Raw genomic sequence first — 20,826 nt, 5'->3', positions numbered from 1 at the left:
ACTGATCCAGTAAAGGGCCGTGTGGCTGCAGGTTTTCATTCCAACCAAGCAAGAACACACCTGACTCGACTTACTCAATCACCTGAACTGTCTTCACACAGTTGATTTGTTGGACCAGGTGTGTTTTTGATTGGTTGGAATGAAAACCTGCAGCCACACGGCCCTTTACTGGATCACTTTGACACCCATGAACTAGAACAGGGGTGCCCACGCCTGCTCCTGGAGGGCCACTGTCCTGCATGTTTTAGGCTTCTCCCTGCTCCAACACACCTGAATCTAATGATAAGTGAACCTGTGACAAGCTTCTGCTGCTTGATAACGAGCAGAGCATTAGAGTCAGGTGTGTTGGAGCAGGGAGAAACCGAAAACATGCAGGACAGTTTTACAGTTAATTTTTCCGTAGCAGACTTCTAAAACATGCCATGATTTTAAAAATCGTGTTCATTAGTAATCTTTAAACTCAGGAACATTCATCACGTTTCAATGTGGTAAAACAGAGTTAAGTCTGGCTTTGAGTTATTAAAGAGTCCAGGAACCCAAACAGAGCGCTTTAGTTTCAGTCTAAAAGGGGTTTTTGTGCTTTTGTTTGTGTTTAAGATGTCGTTGTTGTGTCAGACATCACGTACAGACTGTTCAACTCCAGTGTAGGGTCACCTGGACCATGCCCGTCTGCGGCGGACCACACATTACATAACCGGTTCAAACTACTCTGCCATGAACCGGCTTTGGTTGAAGTGTGTGTGTGTGTGTGTGTGTGTGTGTGTGTGTGTGTGTGTGTGTGTGTGTGTGTGTGTGTGTGTGTGTGTGTGTGTGTGTGTGTGTGTGTGTGTGTGTGTGTGTGTGTGTGTGTGTGTGTGTGTGTGTGTGTGTGTGTGTGAGATTTGGGTTGTGAAAGCGGTCTGGTTATGTTTGTAGTCCGAGTTGTATTTACCAATGACATTTGAGCATGCTTTGGTTCTATGCAGGTAAACAGTCCATGTGGAGACCCATTTGCTATCATCTGACGGCAATTTAGCTTTTCATTAACCTTTTGTTATTATTTGTCTGCATTTATGTGCAGATATCTGTTTATAGTGACACCGTTTCTCAATTCCAGCTCCATTCTCATGTCAGAAGTCTTGGCTCGGATGTTTGCTGGCTACACCAGAAAGCCCAAAATAACCAGCACATTGTTGGTTTTGTTCTTTTAATGGGATTTGTCAACAGCCTCACTAACACTGACACGGTGGAGGCTCTGGTTTATTTCAGTAGATGTTGACCGACCGGTTTGTTGCAACCTGGAGCCTTTACACCTTTTTTGCTGTTCAATAGCACCATCGCCGCAACCCCACCAGTCACTCCATCAATCAACTCAATTATTTACCTGACCTTACAATTTCTCTGACTTTGGCAAAGAACCACACACATACACCCAGTGCATGATAACTGGAGTCCCAACATACACACCCTGCATGGCGGCCAAAGTCCTTGCATTGACCCCTGTACTGTTGCAAGCTATTCCAGATCATTTACACAAAGAAACACACACACACACACACACGCACACACACACACACACACACACACACACACACACACAAATGCACACAAACACACGCACACATTATTGTACATCTTCTGTTATATAACTCTGATTGCTCCATGTTCAGGTCTATTACTTGCACAGTTCATGGTCTGTGAAACACACACACACACACACACACACACACACACACACACACACACACACACATGTACACACACACACACACACACACACACACACACACGCACGTACACACACACACACACTCTCTGTGTCAATACAACTACCAGGAACCGGCTTCCACAATCCCTCATCAGCAGAATTGAGTTCACTCAAATATGATAAGCACAGAAGTTAAATCAAGTTCAGGACAATTTATTTTCCAAACATTTCTTTATAAAAATAGAATTTATCCACTATGAACAATTCACTTCAAATATACAATAGAATACGGACACTTCAAATAGCACCCTAACACGATATCTGAGTCACACATATCTGCGAATACACACAGTGAATCACATTAAACAGTATAACAGACAGTTATGTCAGATATACTCATTGTACTCATTACAGGTCTTCAATAAAACACTGATAAAGGCACATTCTTCTCTTGTAGCTCCGCTGATTAATGGATAACCAACGCTGTCAAGTTTACATAACTCAGTTTTACAGTATCTGCTAAACTCCAACGTACATGATCCTTAACCTTTATCAGTAACTGAGCAGCTGGAAACAAAACAAAAAGAATTCAAGGAAGAATTTGCTTATTTTCATACAAGACAAACAAAAGTAAAACTCTGCATAGTCTGACACCAGGAGAGAGGAAATGCATAGTTTCTTGTAGAACAAGAACTCTGTCTCTCTGTCAACATGCATAGGCACTTATTGTCTGAGCAAAACACCTCCATACCTAAAGACCTGATTGGCTGTAAAGCACCCTAATAAACCTTTATTAAAAGGAATCAGCAAAACATGTCTAATATTTGAGTGAAACACATTTGTAAATAACAATTCCAACAGAGTGCTGCAGGAATGAGTCCTGAAACCCAGAGATTAGTTATCATTTTTGCTTTTCCTGTTCCCTCGTCCTGAGGTCATTGAGGTTTTTGGTGAGATTCCTGAAATAAGTAGCCTTGTGAGACCATTCTGATCTTGCAAGCTCCATTGTATTTTACTGGCGCAACAGTCTGGTAACGTGCAATGGAGAAAATTTGGAGTTGTTTGCGAGGCGAACGTCCAATCAGCGTTGGTTTTGAGGCGGGTTTAAGTGTGACGCAACCTGATCTAGACACATTTTCAAACAGCGGTAGCACTAATTCTGTTAGCCGCTCGCTAATGCTTTTTTCTCTTGGATCCTTCTGTTGGAATATGGAGCAGGCACCCGAAATTGGGCCTTTGATCCGTAAATTTGCGTTACACAAACGGCAAATATCCTTTACTGACATGTTGTTTACTTTCTGAGCTATGCCTCTATGCCTCTACGCTGATCTGATAGCTTGATTTGGCCCGTATGTTGGTGATAGACGGATGATTTATCCAATCAGCAACCAGTATTTTGCCCTTTGTCCAAAAGATCTCCAAACCAGAGTTCCCAGATGGATATGCTGAGCAAATGAGAATCAATCCATCCGGCGGAGTCAGGTTATGAAATTACGTCTGTGGTTAACAGACACAAGCTCTTTTCATGTTTCTCTCTACGACATAAAATATGTCAGTAAATACCCCACCCGTGAATTCTGAAGCCTGTACGCGTCTTAAGAAAAGAAACATTATAATGCCGCACACGCGACATCAGTTGGACATTAGTGGTGGTGACGTTGAAGTCATGTCATCGTTTAGTTCATTTACAGCCTGTTGATCATAAAAGTGCAATGGATATCTGAACCGAATGTGTAAGTATAATATACTTTTGTTTGCCACAGAGCAAATTTTCTGCAATACATCAAGGTCCAGTGGATGCTACAGTTGATTGTTTAGAGAGTATAGCTGCGTATATGTAGTCATAGAGTATTATAAGTCATTATCAGTCAACCTCTAGTTTATAACTAGTCAAGAGCATCCATAAGACACTTGTAAATCATCATCATCAACATCATAAGTCACATCTATGATCTGTTATGACTGTTGATATAGTGCATCAGACGGCATTATATGTGATTATGAATGTAGTCATATAGCATTACTTGTATTAATGAGTTTAGTCATGAAGCATTATGAATGCATCATAATGCACTAGAGATGTGGTCTTCATAGAAAGTGTTACCAAAAGTTCCATCGGCTTTTCGGTCGAGGGAACCGGGGTGATGCTAACCTCAGGGTCGGCCTACAAAAACACGTCATCCCTGCAGCACTCTACATCGGTCAGATAACGATCACAACAGCTCAAGCGACCTTCATCTCGCCTTCTCTCTCTCTGACTGGAATTCTACCACTGCATCTTCCGCTGTCAGCTGTCTTGACTTTGAATTTGAACCTTTTTTCTTGTCAGACAGGAAGATGACGATCACTCCAATCAAGGAAGTGCCCAAGAAATCACAACGATCCTCTGCCTTCTCTTTAGATTCACTTGAGCTCCCGTCCACCGCCGGACTAATAGTTCTGGTCCCAAAATGCCCTTCCTTCGTAGGACGTTTCATGGTCAGCTTGCAAGGGTTTTTTGTCATTTCACTTCTGAATCACTTGGCAGCACGGTACACGGCCAGGTCCAGCGGCTCCTTTGAGGGGATGCACCAATCGTCTGCCTCCAAACTCAGCTTGTAGTGACGCAGAGCGGTCTTGTTAAAAACCGGCAGCCTCTCCACTGAGTCTGTAGACAATGCCTAGAGACAGACGGATAATAGACTTAAAAGCAGGAGTGACACATGAATCTTTACTCGCTGTCTTTATTTTATTCAGTTGGGGAGATTTTTGGCGTTCATTTATTTTGCTAGTGAAACTGTAAAAGCAGTTCACCTGAACACATCTTAGCGTTAGCCTGAAGTTACCTGTGTTGTTGCTGGATGGTGTAACTGTGATTCCAGTTTGGCTATTTCAAATCACAGTCCTGAGTCTTACAGTCTGTTCAGTTATCTGCACTTATCACTGCTCATGCTAACATACATGCGTGTGTATGTATCATAGAGTGTATAATAAAGATGGACATAGCTTCTGGTTGTGAAAAGTGAAGCCAATGCGTAAGTGCCGCAGCCTTAAGCCTGCATTCTCTGTCATTTAAATGGGGAAATTACCCTCTTTTCTCACTTGATTTATTACCTAAACATTTTCCTAATTAGTGTAAGGTTTAATCGTTAGTTTATGTCTTCTTTAAGACAGCATGATGTTCATTTAGTAAATTAGAGTAAAGTAGATGATAAAGCAGGGGATGCTTTAGGAGGTGGCTACCTTGTGGTTGGCAGGTCCCCATGCTTAGTGACAGGACAGAGGTTTGGCGATACAACGACATAGCCGTAAACTTGTTTTTGATTTTTGACTTGTTTTGATTCTAAAGACTCAAGCTCCTAACTCACCCGCCAGTAATAGTCCACCGTATGTCTAAAAAAAAGGCAGTTTCTCTCTTTATCATTAAGCTTAAGAGGGAACGGCACCAGATTGAAGCTGCTTAGCGCTCCTCCCCAGCTACGACCTCTTGTCCACCTCTGGTCATGACCAGTTTACAAAAAAATAAAGGCAACAGCAAAAAGATAAAAAGACTAAGATCTAAAATCAGTGAGTGACGTCGTGGTGTCCATCTCGTATATACAGTCTATGGTGCACATGATGCAACATGCTGTACCGAGATGTTTGTCCGAGCAGATCTGTGTATTCAACCACATATTCTTGAGGCCTCTCAAGTGTCACACATTGAGCGGGACAGTCACTCTTTTCGGTCTTTGGTTACGCACTCCCGCCGCATATTGTTTTTCTCATGAGGAAAAAATATTTATAGCACTGCTCTCACTATGGTACCAGCCACAATCAAGCACATATCCCCTGGAGTTCAGTCAAGCTGCCACTTACCAGCGGCCAGCCAATCAAAAAAAGAAAGAGGGGCTACACAATAGCCAATCCCGAAATAGCACTATTGTATCTGGGTAAGATTTAACGCAACAACCAATGAAAAAAAGCATAGTTTCCTGGAACTTTTCACGTGATTCTACTACAACCATCGTGGAGCTCAGAGTTAGTCATCTCCTGTTTTAATGTTACATTACAACAAATTCACAACTTGTTTGACACAAATAATGACAACTTGACTGCTGTTAGTATGTATTTTACCTTCAGGTGAATGACTGCGTCGGTGCCATGACCCTCCATAGAGTAGAGCTGTAAGTCTCCCTGAAAGTAGCGAGTGTAGAGACGAGAGATGGGCAGACCGTACCCAAACCCTGCCTGCACCCACACACACACACACACACACACACACACACACACACACACACACACACACACACACACACACACACACACACACACACACACACACACACACACACACACACACACACACACACACACACACACACACACACACCAGTTAGCATGTCTCAAATATCTATATTGAGTTTGAACGTACGTGTTTGTGTGTGAGTTGCTCACCAGTGGGGCTCTGTGTTTGTCTTCTATGGAGGGTCTGGGAGCTGTAGAGTACATGTAGCTGAACAGACGCTCTGTCTTCCTGAAGGGAACGCCACCTCCTCTGTCACTCATCTGGAGAGGGACAGAGATTATGGAGGTTAACACAGCAGCCATGATGGAGACAAAATAAATCGTTACGAAGGGCTGAGTAAAACAATCTTACCCTGTTTGCATCAAACATAGACAGAATGACCATGTTATACGTGTGTGTAACTCTTAATAACCACATTCAGTTTTTCCGAGGCAGGCAATTAGGGCAAAGGTTGAAAGGATCACACAATAGAGCGCTGCGTTAATCCTGTCTAAATATGGATGTGTGACGTGGCAGGAACCATTGATGTCAATGAATGGGCTTGGTATCTGGACTGATGATGATTCCTTGATGATAATGAGGGTTCATAAGGTTTATGTAACCTAATCAAGCAGCTGAACAGAACAATGGGGCAAAGGGTGAAAACACATTATTTCATAATGGGGACCAAGAAAAGCATTCGCTCTACTCCTTCTTTTGACAGCGTTTTAAAACAAGCATCCCTTAATTACCTTAGAGTACACATACTGTATGTGTTACATACTGCAGTATGGCTTAAGTACAGGAAGGATTACTGTGGGGGGTTTGGAGTAAAGACGTTTAAGCTGAGCCATTTCTCTTTCTATTTTTGGTTTGAGAATTAGGGACATAATATCAATCAATACCTTCGTTGTTCTGTCAACTTGTGACGTTCTATAAAGCTTAGCTAATACTGTGTTTGCTAAGGCATTCTGCATTTCAATCTGGTCTCTCTGGTTTCCATTGCATTAGCTCTAAAGTCCACGCGAAGTACAAAAGTCAAGTTGTAAATAGTAAAACTCACCTTGGAAGCTGTGATTGGTCTGCTAACTTTGCGTTTTTCATGTCAAAAAGACCTATGACAGTTTAGGAGCTGTTAGTTCTGTATGTAGAGGAGTCACTCACCTTGATTGACAGGTCCTCTCCACCAAGAGCGATCATGACTTTGATGGGTGGGAGGGTCCTGCTGGCCTCGTGGTTCTCAATAGTTGCTCTCATGGCATTCTAAAGAGGGAACAGGGAAGTTTATTAGCGATTCATTCATATGACATTCAGGTCGATATTTACACATTATTGAAAGGCGGATATAAGCTTATATCAAAGGATTAAACATACATTTTATTCTGAACAAACACTGAAAATGGTGTAACATGAGTCTCCTCTGTTGCTTCTCCATACCAACAGCTGTTGAGGGCCATGGGTACAGCAGTGAGTGTGTACGTTAATAATGTTAGAGGGGCCCTTCATGAATTCTAAAACATAAAAATGATTTCACTCATCGTGTTTGGTCCTGCTAGTCTCTGAAAACAGTTGCAAAATGTTTTCTGTGCCTCTGGAGGAACTTTGCCAAGTCAGAGAAAATAGCCCCTACTTATGTCATGAGGACGATGTCGATTAAGCTTGAAACTGTTCATGCTGAGAGAGTCTAATGCAGAGCTGTTATTATGGGATATGTAAGACCCAGAGATTTTGGAGTTTGCCCCATACCAGGGACTAAAAGTCAGGATAACTCTGCCTCTACACTTTAAACCATGAAGAAAGGCTCTATTGGTATTTATAGCAAAACAGTGTTTTTAAATTGTTTGATTGCAGATGCATTATGTATTACCTTGAAGAGTTCAAAGAGCATGTGATACAGGTGAGAGGGGATGTATGAGATGTGGATGGGCTCTCTGTTGTTGTTGGCTAGGGGATGAAAAAAATGCAAAACAGTCAATGCTGCATGCACACACACACACACACACACACACACACACAGCCACGCATTAAAAACTGTAAGTGTGTGTTTTGTGTGTGTCTCACCATTCATTTGCCTCAGCTCCAGCTCTGGCGCTCCCAGGTAATACCGCTCACACAGCAACTTAGCACTCTCATAGGCATCTAGAGAGAGACAGAAAGCAAAAACATCTCTATTCTTTGCCCTGCATGGACATGATAAAGGTGACATAAAGATCAGATGTGATAAACACACGGTTATCATCGGTGTAAACAGCATGGCCGAGTGTGTTGCATCACCATCAGCTGCCCTGATTCTTTCTGTTCAAACACTGGATGATCAGCCCTGTCCTGGTTATCAATCTGCTTTATTTGATCGTGATAAACTGACAGAAGAAAATATGTTTATGATGAAAATAGTTTTTAAATACACTTCATTCTCAGGGTGTACTATTTTGGCAGCCAGCATGCATGAACTGAGAACTGGACACAGTGTTTGAGGCAGAGCCCTGTTCATTCCTGTAAAAGCTGCTCAGTGGCGCATGAAGCCAAAAAGGTTCAACATCTAAAAATACCCAAATGATCAGCACTACTTCTGCACTTTGAGGCCCATAGAGCAGGCGCACTAGAGACTTGCACCAGCCCCAAGATCTGCTCGGTCCATCACATTTTGAAAGTATAGAAGAGCCACAGGGGTTAAATAATTGACTTCCCATTCAAGTTAGCAAGAGCGATTAACCGGAAGATCCAGGAGAAGTCTCTAGTGTGCGTGCTCTATGGACCCCAACAGTGTGGAAGTGTGAGTGTCGATCAACCGGGGGCTGCCACTGTGCAGTTTTCATAGGAATGAACGGGGCGCCGCCTTGAACGCTGTATCTAGTTCTCTTAATACATCCATGATCAGCGGTAGTTGCAATTCCACCATTTGGCACTGTGTTCAAATTGGCTTCACAGCTCAGGGCACTTCCTGGGGGCTTGCCAGCATGCAAGACACTGCACTGCTTTGTTGGGCCCCTATTATTCTGCTACTCTGTGCATTCTGCATGTGCCCTGTTACCTCCAAATACCTACATGCACACTTCAGACTACACATGACAGCATTTACCTTACATCGGACACTAAGATAGACCTGTCCCAGATTCACTTTTTGGATATTGGATTAAACTAAATTAAATTACAAACCAACTAAAATTCAGTGAATGTGGGACTTTCAGGGGGCCAGGGTCCCTGTGTAATCCAACCTGGTGTCATATAAAGCTGCAATTTAAAACAACCAAATAAACTACATAATCTATTTGATGTTTTTGTCAGTTGTACTCTATGTTATTCACTCTATATCTGTATTTACTGGAGTCACATGATAATGAACACACGTTCTGAAATGATTATCATGAGATTGTAATTAGAACATCATGTCAGCTGATATAAACCGAATTACTACTGGTCAAGACCAGCTTTGACAGCCTCTCTCTCTCTCTCTCTCTCTCTCTCTCTCTCTCTCTCTCTCTCTCTCTGCCTGTTTACCTCGAGCAACCTCTGTCACGTCACACATGGAGTCAATACAACCAATGGTGTAAGGGTGGGCTGGATTTGTGGTGCCGCTGAAGACAAGAGCTGCAAAAAAGTAGAGAAAGAGGACATAGTTATTATTCCTATACAACCACAGTACCACTGGTAGTAGCAGTTATGATATCAGTTTTTTTTTGTCCAAAACAGCTGGAAGTGTGTGCTTGGTTTAGGACACAGGCCTGTAGTTTTGACTGTGTGTGTGTGTGTGTGTGTGTGTGTGTGTGTGTGTGTGTGTGTGTGTGTGTGTGTCAGCTCACTGTGCTGGTTGATGAGCATTCGGATGGAGATGCGGCTGGTGTAGAAGCGGTCCAGGAAGTACTGGATGTTGTGGTCGGTAACAGACTCCTGCTGGCCAAAAGTGTCTTTGTACTCAATGATCCCCTGAGCCATGGTGGGGACCACCTCATTGTGCCGGTTCCTTATGGCCTCCAAAACCTCCACAAACCTTGGATTTGATGGTGACAGAAAGAAGGGGGTAGCAGGGGAAGGACAGGAGGAGAGGAAGAAGGCGGAGATTAGGTTAGAGAAAGGAAAAAAAATGCTATCTTTTACAATTCTGTCCGGTTCTGCCACACTCACATCTCAAGGACTCTGTGATCATCTGGGTTCTTGTCCAGAAACTCCAGGATCTCCATCAGGCTCTGGATGTACCTGAGAGAACACCAGAGAGTCAGTGACTGTCCAGCAAGACATAGTGGTAGCTGGAGCATGAGGTCCGTTCTCTTAACTTGATCTTGTCAGACTTTGACTCTGCCTCATTTCCTCTTACCAAAAAAGGGCATGTATGTGATGCTGGGGGGAGGGAGATACGTCCATCTGGCTGACAGATACCTGCGAGGAGAAGTGAGAGCCAGCAGCTAGCTGTCACTTAAGAGGCTGTGCCCCTAATTATTCATGAACTTTAACCTCCAATAAAATCAAAACTAGCCTGGTACAAAAAAATCCAGCCCCCTCAGTGTTGTCATGGAGATATGACCTAAACATACAGACTAGAATGCTTTTTTGTACCAGGCCTTAAACAGGTTTAATGATGCTGTGAAAACGGCCTGTTTAACATGGGGGTCAATGACAAACTGCTCTATTATGAAACCTGTCCCTAGTGGCGAACTGCAATTTTTGGCACTTCCTTATTGGATCAACCAGGAAATCGCTGCGGTGGGGAGAACACTAACCACACTATGGCCTGGTACAGAGCAAGAGAGAGAGAGAGAGAGAGAGAGAAATAGAGAGAGAGAGAGAGAGAGAGAGAGAGAGAGAGAGAGAGAGAGAGAGAGAGAAATAGAGAGAGAGGAGGATGTAAACAGTGTCATCCATCACCAGCCCTGACACGTGTGGGTTTGTGTGGTGATGCAATACAAAGAAAATAACTTCAGCGTGACTTCAGTTCCCTGAGACGACCCACAACCCTGCAGAGGGGAGGTGAGGAGGTGGGCTCTGACGGTTAGAGTTAGAGTCAGACATTTTCCTGTTTTGTTTTTTCCCCTCAAAACCAGAGTAGAAAAAAAAGCTGAGGGTGGTGAGAAATCGTTTCCTTCGAGCAATTCCTAGAAAGCTCCCAGAGACACCACAGCATGCTGCCAGGATTTTGGAAAACACAGAGAGAGAGAGAGAGAGAGAGAGAGAGAGCTGTGGGCCAAACTCTTCAAACTTCCCAAGATCATTAACATTACAAGTCCTCAACAGAGAGGTCAAAGATCAAATACATGACCAAAGATTGAAGAGATTCAAAACACAGAGAACAGCTGTAACCAAAGCGTTTTCAAGTCAAAGTGAAACTCTTTTTTTTATCTCAAAGCGCGTCTCATTACATTAACACATTACAATATTTCCATATCTCCGATAGTTGCTATTTTCGTAGGAATGACGCTGAGAGTACGACTTTGTTTATCACTCAACAGTGAAGCTGCTGATCGGAACGTGCCGTTCCCCTCAGCTGCAACAACAAGCAGCCCAGCCGAGGAAAAAGACGAGAAAGAAAGGCGGGGGTTAGCAGAGGAACTGGGACAAAGTTCAGCCACCCTCCCTCCTCCTCCTCACTCTGTAATGTAATATCTGATTATATCCGGGCCAACAGTGAGGCCAACAGTGGCCTGCTATTCATAGCAATCGGATTATCAACCGTGTACTCGTGAAAATGAGGAAGCACTCCAGTTTTGAAAGTGTTTCACAAGTTTGAAGGGTCCGAGAACTGTCTGTACCTTGGGCTGAATGTCACATGAACTCTTGTACCTTGTACATCTAGAATATTAAGCTCCTTTTGAAAAAAAACAAAATAAGTGTGAGCATTTTTACTCGAGAGGGATTTTCTATGACTTTTCGGGACAGCAGTGACATAATGGGGCCGTCAGTAAACGAGGCGGTAAATCAGTCGACAATCAGATATTGTACGAGTCAGTCCCTCAGTGAGCGTTCAGTCGTCCATCTCTATGCCTCACCAGCTCTGGAGCAGCTGGACGGAGGGCGTGGACAACAGCCGGACCGGCAGCAGATTGATCTCCTTCATAATGTTGGACAGACGGACAGGAAGCTCCTGACGAAGGAAGACAAACGACGTGCGTTCACAGGCGTTGGTTGAACCTGGAGAGAGAGAGAGAGAACACCATTCAGCGATTTCAATTCAAGATTTCACTGGTTTAGATTAAATCAGCTTAATTTGAAGCGTAACTCTGGTGTAAAAACACCCCTGGGTCTTTCCTCGGCAAATTCGGTCAACTCATATCATGCTACTGCAGACGTTTGGTGTTATTTTTGAGCAGTATCAGTGGCCTCATGCCTTCACCAGCTGCCCCGAGCTAATCAGTGTTAGCTAGCACTGCCGGTGTTGTAGCGACTCTCCGGGGTATCTCCATTAATCGTTCATACACAAAAAAATGTATCCCGATGGCTTATTTGATGACCGAATATGCCCCCCAAAAAAACCTGGGTTGATTTGAACTATGCTTTAAGCCCCTACACCTTCTCCGCTGCTCATAAATTAACTTCCTGATTAAATCATTATCATATATACACATACACGAATATAAACATAACTATATTCATCTAACAGTGTCAAACCGTGTTTAGTCGTGTACCCAGCCTACCACAAGTGAACATTAATAAACCCGGATACAGAGAAGCTGTTCAAGTCAAAGTTGTCTTTTTCGTTTGCTAAGTATTAATAATATTGCAAAATGGACGGCTAAAATGAAATGTACATTTTCAACAGGAAAATGGTAAAAGAACCTCCCCTGCGGCTCCTGTTCAACTGCTTTACCTTCAGTCTAAAGAAAATAACAGCACCCGGTACCCCCTAATAACTTGTGTACAGTCGCTAATAAAAGTCACAGTACCCCCTAATAACTTGTGTACAGACCCTAACAAAAGTCACAGTACCCCCTAATAACTTGTGTATAGACCCTAACAAAAGTCACAGTACCCCCTAATAATTTGTGTACAGTCCCTAACAAAAGTCACAGTACCCCCTAATAACTTGTGTACAGACCCTAACAAAAGTCACAGTACCCCCTAATAACTTGTGTATAGACCCTAACAAAAGTCACAGTACCCCCTAATAACTTGTGTACAGTCCCTAACAAAAGTCACAATACCCCCTAATAACTTGTGTACAGACCCTAACAAAAGTCACAGTACCCCGTAATAATTTGTGTACAGACCCTAACAAAAGTCACAATACCCCCTAATAACTTGTGTACAGACCCTAACAAAAGTCACAATACCCCCTAATAATTTGTGTACGGACCCTAACAAAAGTCACAGTACCCCCTAATAACTTGTGTACAGTCCCTAAATAAAGTCACAGTACCCCGTAATAACTTGTGTACAGACCCTAACAAAAGTCACAATACCCCCTAATAACTTGTGTACAGACCCTAACAAAAGTCACAGTACCCCGTAATAATTTGTGTACAGACCCTAACAAAAGTCACAATACCCCCTAATAACTTGTGTACAGACCCTAACAAAAGTCACAATACCCCCTAATAATTTGTGTACAGACCCTAACAAAAGTCACAGTACCCCCTAATAACTTGTGTACAGTCCCTAAATAAAGTCACAGTACCCCGTAATAACTTGTGCACAGACCCTAACAAAAGTCACAATACCCCCTAATAACTTGTGTACAGACCCTAACAAAAGTCACAGTACCCCCTAATAACTTGTGTACAGTCCCTAAATAAAGTCATCATCATTTTCTGTCCTTGTCTTTACCATTAACTTCGTTAACACGAGCAGCAGCGTCATTCACACACTGGGATCTCTGCAGCCGGAGGTGGCTGCAGGATGACAGCTTGTTTTCCCTTCACTGAGGAGGTGAGGTTGTGAAATCCACCCGATGAGAGGAAACATTTTATGACAGAAACTGCCCTTTCTCTTTGTCAACGTCCTGCCCGATTGCTGACTTTAAGCAACGACTAACTACAACACAGGGGTTGCAGAAGGAATCGATCAGGGAATTCCCAGATGCCATTTACTTTAATACCATGCATATAAACAATAGCCTGTCAACTTGAATTCGAAGCAAGCAAAGGAAATAAAGTAAGAGTGGAAAAATAATAAATGATAAATACGCAAACGCAACCACACAGTGATAACTCACCGAAGTCCAAGAACTGCTTCATGGACAGAGGAGAGGGGGAGAACTTGGAGAAGTGATCGACGTGTTTGGGCACGTTGGCCAGCGCTGCTGTCTTCATCAGAGACCGAACAAACTTCATCTTACTCGTCATCATAAAATAGATATGAATATATATTTATATGAGATTTAAAGAAAAAGGTCCGCTGCCGTAAAAAAAGAGCTGAGTGGTACTTGTATATGTAAAGGCGCAGTCGTGTAGTCCAGGAGATGCTTACAGTCTGCAGACCTGCACATGGAACTCTTACTTATCAGACGACCTCAGCCAATGGGAGAGCGAGGTGGGAGGCAGCCAGCCAATAGGATCCCAGGAATCCCACCTACTTTAACTGTAGGAAGATGGTAAACAAGGAGGCGTGTGTGTGTGTGTGTGTGTGTGTGTGTGTGTGCGCGCGTAAGGGTCATATTTATATAACGCTCCTCCGTCATAAACAGCACGGATGGAAAAGTGTCACCTTGTGTGCTTACTGTGCTATCATCAGCCCACACGTCTGACACGATCCTGTTTACAAAGAAGTTATCACAGTTCTTTAATCACGGCTATGGATAAAAACGCTGATTGTTTCAATACGCCCGTGAATGTTCTCATTTGTCCAGGTCATCATTGTCCTCAAAGCACTTTCAGTCAAAAGCAACTGGACTTGGTTATTTGTCTAGGAAGACGTTTCACCTCTCATCCAAGAGGCTTCATCAGTTCATGTGCGCATCTGACCAGGGTGGGACTGGACCAGGACCAGGACCAGGCTGGGACTGGTCCAACTCTTCCTAGACAAATAACCAAGTCCACTTGCTTATAAATGAAATTGCTCTGGTGCTGATTATTTCACGTCAACACTTGCTTCTCTAAGGGTGGAGTGTTTAAACCAGAGATCTCCAACAGGGGGCCCGGGACCTCCCAGGGGGCCTCAGAGTTACTGCAAGGGGGTCCACCAAATTGTTTGATAATCTTGACTACGGTTCTTTTTTGTAAAAATATGTCAGAAAATATACATTAACACGAATGCATTGTGTTATAAGCAAAGATTCATTTGTGAAAATACATTTACACAACATTTGATGATAGGCTTACTTGCTTCTAGACACTTAGGGCGTGCCCGTGCTTTAGGGTACTTGCCCCCCAAGAACCGATCATTATTCAAATGTATGTCGTTCAAGAAAGACGATCAAAAGGCAAATGTGTGTGTCAGTAACAGATAGGTTGTCACCGGTGCAGAGGACATTATATAGCACATATCTATTCAGGAATAGCTCAGTAAGGTGTGTGTGTGTGTGTGTGTGTGTGTGTGTGTGTGTGTGTGTGTGTGTGTGTGTGTGTGTGTGTGTGTGTGTGTGTGTGTGTGTGTGTGTGTGTGTCTGTGTGTGTGTGTGTGTGTGTGTGTGTGTGTTTCATACCCCTAATCACGCTGATGTTTGTCCAAGTGTTAATCTTTATGATAAGTTTGGTTTTAATGAATGTATAGGCCAGAATATTAGACAGGGTTTTTTTTCCCAGGAAATACGGGCTTGTCTTATTTTGGGGGTCTAGACTCAAAGGCCAGTCACTAAGTCAGTGTGTGCATTACATGTCAATATACAGTCACAACAACAGATGGCGCCAAAACTCTGTAAAACGAGTGTTCCTTTCATGATGAGCCATCAGTCACAACAGTTTACAGAGCCATTGTTTATAGTGTAACGTTTGCTTACAGTCACAACTAGCTTAAAGCAACAGGGGCCTGAAAGATGGAGAGACACAGTCCCAAAAAAAGGCACTCAAAAGTCAGCCAAGTTAGCCAACAACTGAGGAGGAGTGATGACACCAATTTGAAGATAATGGTGATTAACGCAGCAGAGTCATAGATCAACTGTCAAGCAGCCAAGAAATACGGGCTCACAGACTTTAATGTTCGAAGATGGTGAGACCAAAAAAGGCCTTCTTAAAAATGCAAACAGTCAGAGAAAATCGTACCATGGTCCTCAAATTGCTTCCAGGAGACTGACAGCAGACTGTGTGAGTAGTAAAAAGAGGAATGATGGAATTCTCATTACAAGAGCCGTTATTCAGCTTAAGTGCTTTTATAATCCTTATTTGCAAATAACATTATTTCTTTGTTAAAACAAGATTTGGTCTTCAAAATGTTTCCAAGAATGGTTCTTAAAAAAGGACGTCTTATAATCAGGGTCGTCTCATATTAGATCCAATACTGTAGTTATTTGATGGTATAAAAACAGAGTGAAATGTCATGACTGACAGCTGTGATTGATTCTGATTGGGTTGGGAGGGTGTATGGACGGGACTGTGATAGCGCTCAGTCCCTTTTTTTAAATTACAAGGTAGGTGCGAACCAATCCAATAAGGAAGTGCCAAAGCCTGCAGTTCTCTGACGGGCCACTAGGGGCAGTTTGCACAATAGAGAAATGTCTCATTGACCCTCATGTTAAACAGGCCATTTTCACAGCATAATTAAACCTATTTAAATTAAAAACCTAAACCTATTTGAATTTTTTTGTACCAGGCTAGTTTTTATTTTATTGGAGCTTAAGGTTTATGAATAATTAGGGGCGCTGCCTCTTGAGTGACAGCTAGCTGCTGGCCCTCACTTCTCCTCAGAGGTATACGTCAGCCAGATGGATGTATCTCCCTCCCCCCAACGTCACATCAATGCCCTTTTTTGGTCAGAGGAAATGAGGCGGAGTCAAAGTCTGACAAGATGGCGACTCCCATAGGCGAGTATGATTGGATCAAGCTGAGAGAGCGGACCCCGACGGGTATGCTACGTCCCTTTTTTATACAGTCTATGGCAGGGCTATCCAATTCCAATCCTGGAGGTCCACTGTCCCGCATTTTTTAGGTTTCTCCCTGCATTTACACAGCTGATTCTAATTATGTGCTTGCCACAGGTTTTAAAATCGTTAGAACCAGGTGTGTTAGAGCAGGGAGAAACCTTAAACATGCAGGACAGTGGCCCTCCAGGACCAGAATGCGGCAGACGTGGTCTATGGTCTACATGCTTTAGCTACCAGGTACATCCAAGAACCCAGAGTCCTTCAGATGTGAGTGTGGCAGAACAGGACAAAATCGGACAGGATAGCATTGAGGGGCGGCAGTAGCTCAGTCCATAGGTGACTTGGCTGGGAACCGTAGGGTCGCCGGTTCAAGTCCCTGTGTGGACCATGTATGGAGCGTGGACTGGTGGCTGGAGAGATGCCAGTTCATCTCCTGGGCACTGCCGAGGTGCTGTTGAGCAAGGCACCGAACCCCCAACTGCTCGGGGCGCTGGTCACTGGCAGCCCCCTCGCTCTAACATCTCTCCTCAATTGCATGTATAGGTCCTGGTTGTGCATGTGTGTATTTCGGGTCTGTGTGTGTAACATGTATGATAATAAGAGTGAAAATTGAATTTCCCCGTGTGGGATAAAAATAAAGTAATTCTTCTTCATTGCTTTCACTCTCTGTTTTATAAACTTTATTTCCATAGCATTTTTCTTAACAAGGTTACAAAGAACTTTTCAGGGGGGAAACTAGCAGATAAAACCAAGAACAGCAAAAACAATAACAGTGAAATAGATTTATTTTTTTGTCATAAACCAAACGGAAATGTTGACCTGATGATAGTGCCAAAGGAAAAGATTCATGATCATCAAAATGATTGCAATTCATCCCGTTGAGAACATCTGCATCCTTGAACCATGTTGCTAACATGGCTGAGAATTACTGATACTAAGTGAAGGCACAGATAACCCTTACTGAGGCATAGGCTACAGCAAACTAACATGTAGAGTAATATTATGGAGATTAGGACCAATGAAAAACAGTTATATATGATAAGGCTATGTGAGCATGAATACAAAATAAACAAATAGTTTCTCCAAAGCTTATGAACTTTGATGCAACATATTGCATATTAGGTCTGACTATTAGCACATCACCCTCAAAACAGAATAATTGCTGGAAAGAACAGTTCCACAAGTTTCTCTCAGACGTCACTCACTTGCACCTTCATGACAGGTTTGTAACAGTTAGACATGGTGGCCTTGATGGTGACATCTTCACTCTCATGGGTCAGACCAGGGCCTTTTGCTTTGCCTCTGACAAATGTTGGGTTTGTATTTTTAGACATTTCACGGAAAAGATCACGGTTACACTCTGTGCCGATGTCTAAGATTCCCACTGCGTACGTGTTTGACTTCAACTTATGGTCAAATGGCACCTGGAACAGCACAGCTATTTTCTTAGAGGTGTTTTTTGTAGAAATATTCAGGAGGTCATAGGTAAAGATGCCGACAGATCCTCCTGCTGTGTTGGGAGTCTTGACAAACAACGCCTCTCCAGATGAGGACGGGCCGATGCTAGGGGGCAGTGGAATGGTGCAGCGTCCACTATCGATGTACATACTGGAAGCAGAAATCGTAGAAAACGTCTAAATGATACGAGGATGGATTTAAAAATAAGAAGGAATATACGGATACACAAATCTTGCAGTTACCTGGGGTTACAGAGCTTGTAGTCAGAACTCTCATTTGAAAGCTCGATGTTGCACTGCCGTTGCGTTGGTATTAGCTGAGCAATTTTTGATCCAATTGAAAGTCCTGTATCCGTAACCCCACTCGCAACGTCCAAACCCTGGAAGTTGTCCATATCTGCAGTGTGACCACCTGCTACATAGGAGTTCAAGTTATTTTATTGTCACCTGCAATCTCACGTAGTCTACACTCACTGCAACTTAAAGCTGCCAGTTTAGCTTTTAAAATGACTTCCACGAATATTATTTAGTTAATATAATGACAGTCAAACAATTTAACCAACACATAAAATTGTACAATTTTTGTTTTGACCTGATGATGGTGCTAAATGGCAACTGAACAGATCACCAAAGTTATTACAATTCATCCTGAGGGTGGCGCTGGAGGAAAAGTCAGGGGATCCAAGGATCAGAGATTGAGCATATGCACCAGATACATTTGAATAAGTGTTGGATAAAGCCCCGGGATGTCACGATATTTTTCAAAACGATGTGATACGCGTCATTTTCTATTGTTCTGATAAGAGTCAGAAGATATTTGGCTCTTGTAGAATGATACGATAAATACGGACAGACCCTAACAGCTTGGGCGGCAGTAGCTCAGTCCATAGGTGACTTGGCTGGGAACCAGAGGGTCACTGATTCGAGTCCCTGTGTGGACCATGAATGGATTGTGGACTGGTGGTTGGAGAGGTGCCAGTTCATCTCCTGGGCACTACCGAGGTGCTTTGAGCAAGGCACCTAACCCCCAACTGCTCGGGGCGCCGGTCACTGGCAGCCCCCTCGCTCTAACATCTCTCCATTAATTGCATGTATGTAGGGTGTGTGTGTGTGTGTGTGTGTGTGTGTGTGTGATAATAATAGAGTGAAAATGGAATTTCCCCATTGCGGGACATATAAAGGAAATCTTCTTCTTAAGAGCATATTGCCAGCAGGTCGACTCACTCGTCTCTCTTATAGAGGTGTGCCTCTTAGAGCTAAATTAATTAATTCCAGATGTATTTATTTTTTTACCTGAATGATCCACATGTAACACAAAACATTCCCAATATTAGATTAAATAATCACATTTTCCAAGTCCATCCTTTCCTAATCATTTCTTAGGAAGTCTCTTGTAAAGTGCTATGCACGTTGGTCCTGATTATATGTGAAATGAAGACAATGTCAAGTTGGCAGATATCCCGTTAAATAATTAATTGATTCACTAATTGTGTTGCCTGAGGAGCCTTTTAGTGCGAAACAGTTCAGCTAAACATGCACAATTGGAATCTGTCAACAGGAAAGCACATCATTAAAAAAAAGAATATGAAAAATAAAACTTTAAATACTAGAGTAATGGTAAATGAATGTCTGTTGTTAGTTGTTTACTCATGTCTTCCCAATAATCAGAAAGAAAATCCATAGTATCCAAAATGTGCTGAATCAGAGACCAGCTTAGGCTCCTGAAAGAAGCATTATCTTGTAATTTCCTCAGACCTACCTGACTGTACTTGCGTGGGATGAACACCTCTGAGGGGTCAGCTGAAAGCTCTGCACGTCGACCTCAAAGGTTGCCTTCTTAAACAGATGATGGAGATTTTTAAGAAATTTTCCATCCAAGCTAGTTTGATTGAAAGGAATCATACACCACACCCACGTTCCTTGTCATAGTGTTCCCGCAGGAATGTCACTCCACCTATCTAGAACGCAGAGACCTGGACGGTTGGACTATTAGGAAAGTCCCCTTGTTCTCATTGCACAACTTTCACTTTCTCATAACAAGCATGGATACATGGCAGAAAATTAAACCAATTAATTGCACGTCATTTGTGGAGATGGGTTGGAGCTAGCACAAATAGAATAGAACACACAAACTCAACCAGTGTGGTGATATGTATTTATTTTGATTCAGGGGGAAAAAGAAGAAAATACAGCTTCTGTTCTAGTGAATATGCATTTGACAAGTGACAAATGGTGATAAAATGATATAACATGCAGGCCTGCTGTATGTACACGTGTTTTGCACCATGACAGCAATATCCTCAAAGCAATTTCAGTCAAAAACAACTGGACTGGTTGTTTGTCTAGGAAGACGTTTCACCTCTCATCCAAGAGGCTTCAGTTCATGTACCCATCTCACCAGGCTGGGACTGGACCAGGACCAGGACCAGGCTGGGACTGGTCCAACTAACTGGTGTGAGATCCAGGTATTTAACCTCTCACAAGCCCGATGATG

The 20,826-nt window shown here is 42.9% G+C and overlaps 2 protein-coding genes across 3 annotated transcripts; both read right to left on the bottom strand.

The window, feature by feature from the left end:
• Nucleotides 1–1,899: 1,899 nt before the first annotated feature.
• LOC310959284 (pyruvate dehydrogenase (acetyl-transferring) kinase isozyme 2, mitochondrial-like) lies at nt 1,900–14,318 on the bottom strand. The gene is made up of 11 exons (XM_083930578.1): nt 14,074–14,318; nt 11,912–12,053; nt 10,056–10,127; nt 9,734–9,921; nt 9,432–9,521; nt 7,995–8,072; nt 7,801–7,877; nt 7,098–7,196; nt 6,104–6,214; nt 5,783–5,896; nt 1,900–4,347 (listed from the first exon to the last, which is right to left on the bottom strand). Exons 1-11 carry the CDS (start codon nt 14,204–14,206, stop codon nt 4,204–4,206), a joined length of 1,248 nt encoding a protein of 415 aa, XP_083786704.1. The 5' UTR covers nt 14,207–14,318; the 3' UTR covers nt 1,900–4,203.
• A 3,291-nt stretch (nt 14,319–17,609) lies between these two features.
• On the bottom strand, nt 17,610–20,168 carry LOC310960281 (DELTA-sagatoxin-Srs1a-like). 2 transcript variants are annotated; one of them, XM_083931938.1, is made up of 3 exons: nt 20,092–20,168; nt 18,576–18,747; nt 17,610–18,483 (listed from the first exon to the last, which is right to left on the bottom strand). In XM_083931938.1, the coding sequence occupies exons 2-3, from the start codon at nt 18,725–18,727 to the stop codon at nt 18,066–18,068; spliced, it is 570 nt and encodes a 189-aa protein (XP_083788064.1). In that variant the 5' UTR covers nt 18,728–18,747; nt 20,092–20,168; the 3' UTR covers nt 17,610–18,065. The 2 variants fall into 2 exon arrangements, with proteins under 2 accessions (XP_083788064.1, XP_083788065.1); XM_083931939.1 differs by having other exon boundaries at nt 18,576–18,744; nt 20,092–20,166.
• Nucleotides 20,169–20,826: the final 658 nt, after the last annotated feature.

The sequence above is a fragment of the Echiichthys vipera genome (genome assembly GCF_963691815.1).
Source record: "Echiichthys vipera genome assembly, chromosome: 17".
NCBI classification, from domain to species: domain Eukaryota; kingdom Metazoa; phylum Chordata; class Actinopteri; order Perciformes; family Trachinidae; genus Echiichthys; species Echiichthys vipera.
This window is presented reverse-complemented; position numbering and strand designations above follow the sequence as displayed.

Bases quoted from the DNA above. Each gene is read 5' to 3' on its own strand.
- LOC310959284 (XM_083930578.1), bottom strand. From the start codon at position 14,206: ATGATGACGAGTAAGATGAAGTTTGTTCGGTCTCTGATGAAGACAGCA. The intron at 9,922-10,055 runs GTGAGTGTGGCA...ATCAAATCCAAG, and splicing joins GATCACAGAGTCCTTGAGAT to GTTTGTGGAGGTTTTGGAGG. The intron at 6,215-7,097 runs GTGAGTGACTCC...GTCCCTCTCCAG, and splicing joins GAGAGGACCTGTCAATCAAG to ATGAGTGACAGAGGAGGTGG.
- LOC310960281 (XM_083931938.1), bottom strand. From the start codon at position 18,727: ATGGACAACTTCCAGGGTTTGGACGTTGCGAGTGGGGTTACGGATACA. The intron at 18,484-18,575 runs GTAACTGCAAGA...TTCTGCTTCCAG, and splicing joins TACAAGCTCTGTAACCCCAG to TATGTACATCGATAGTGGAC.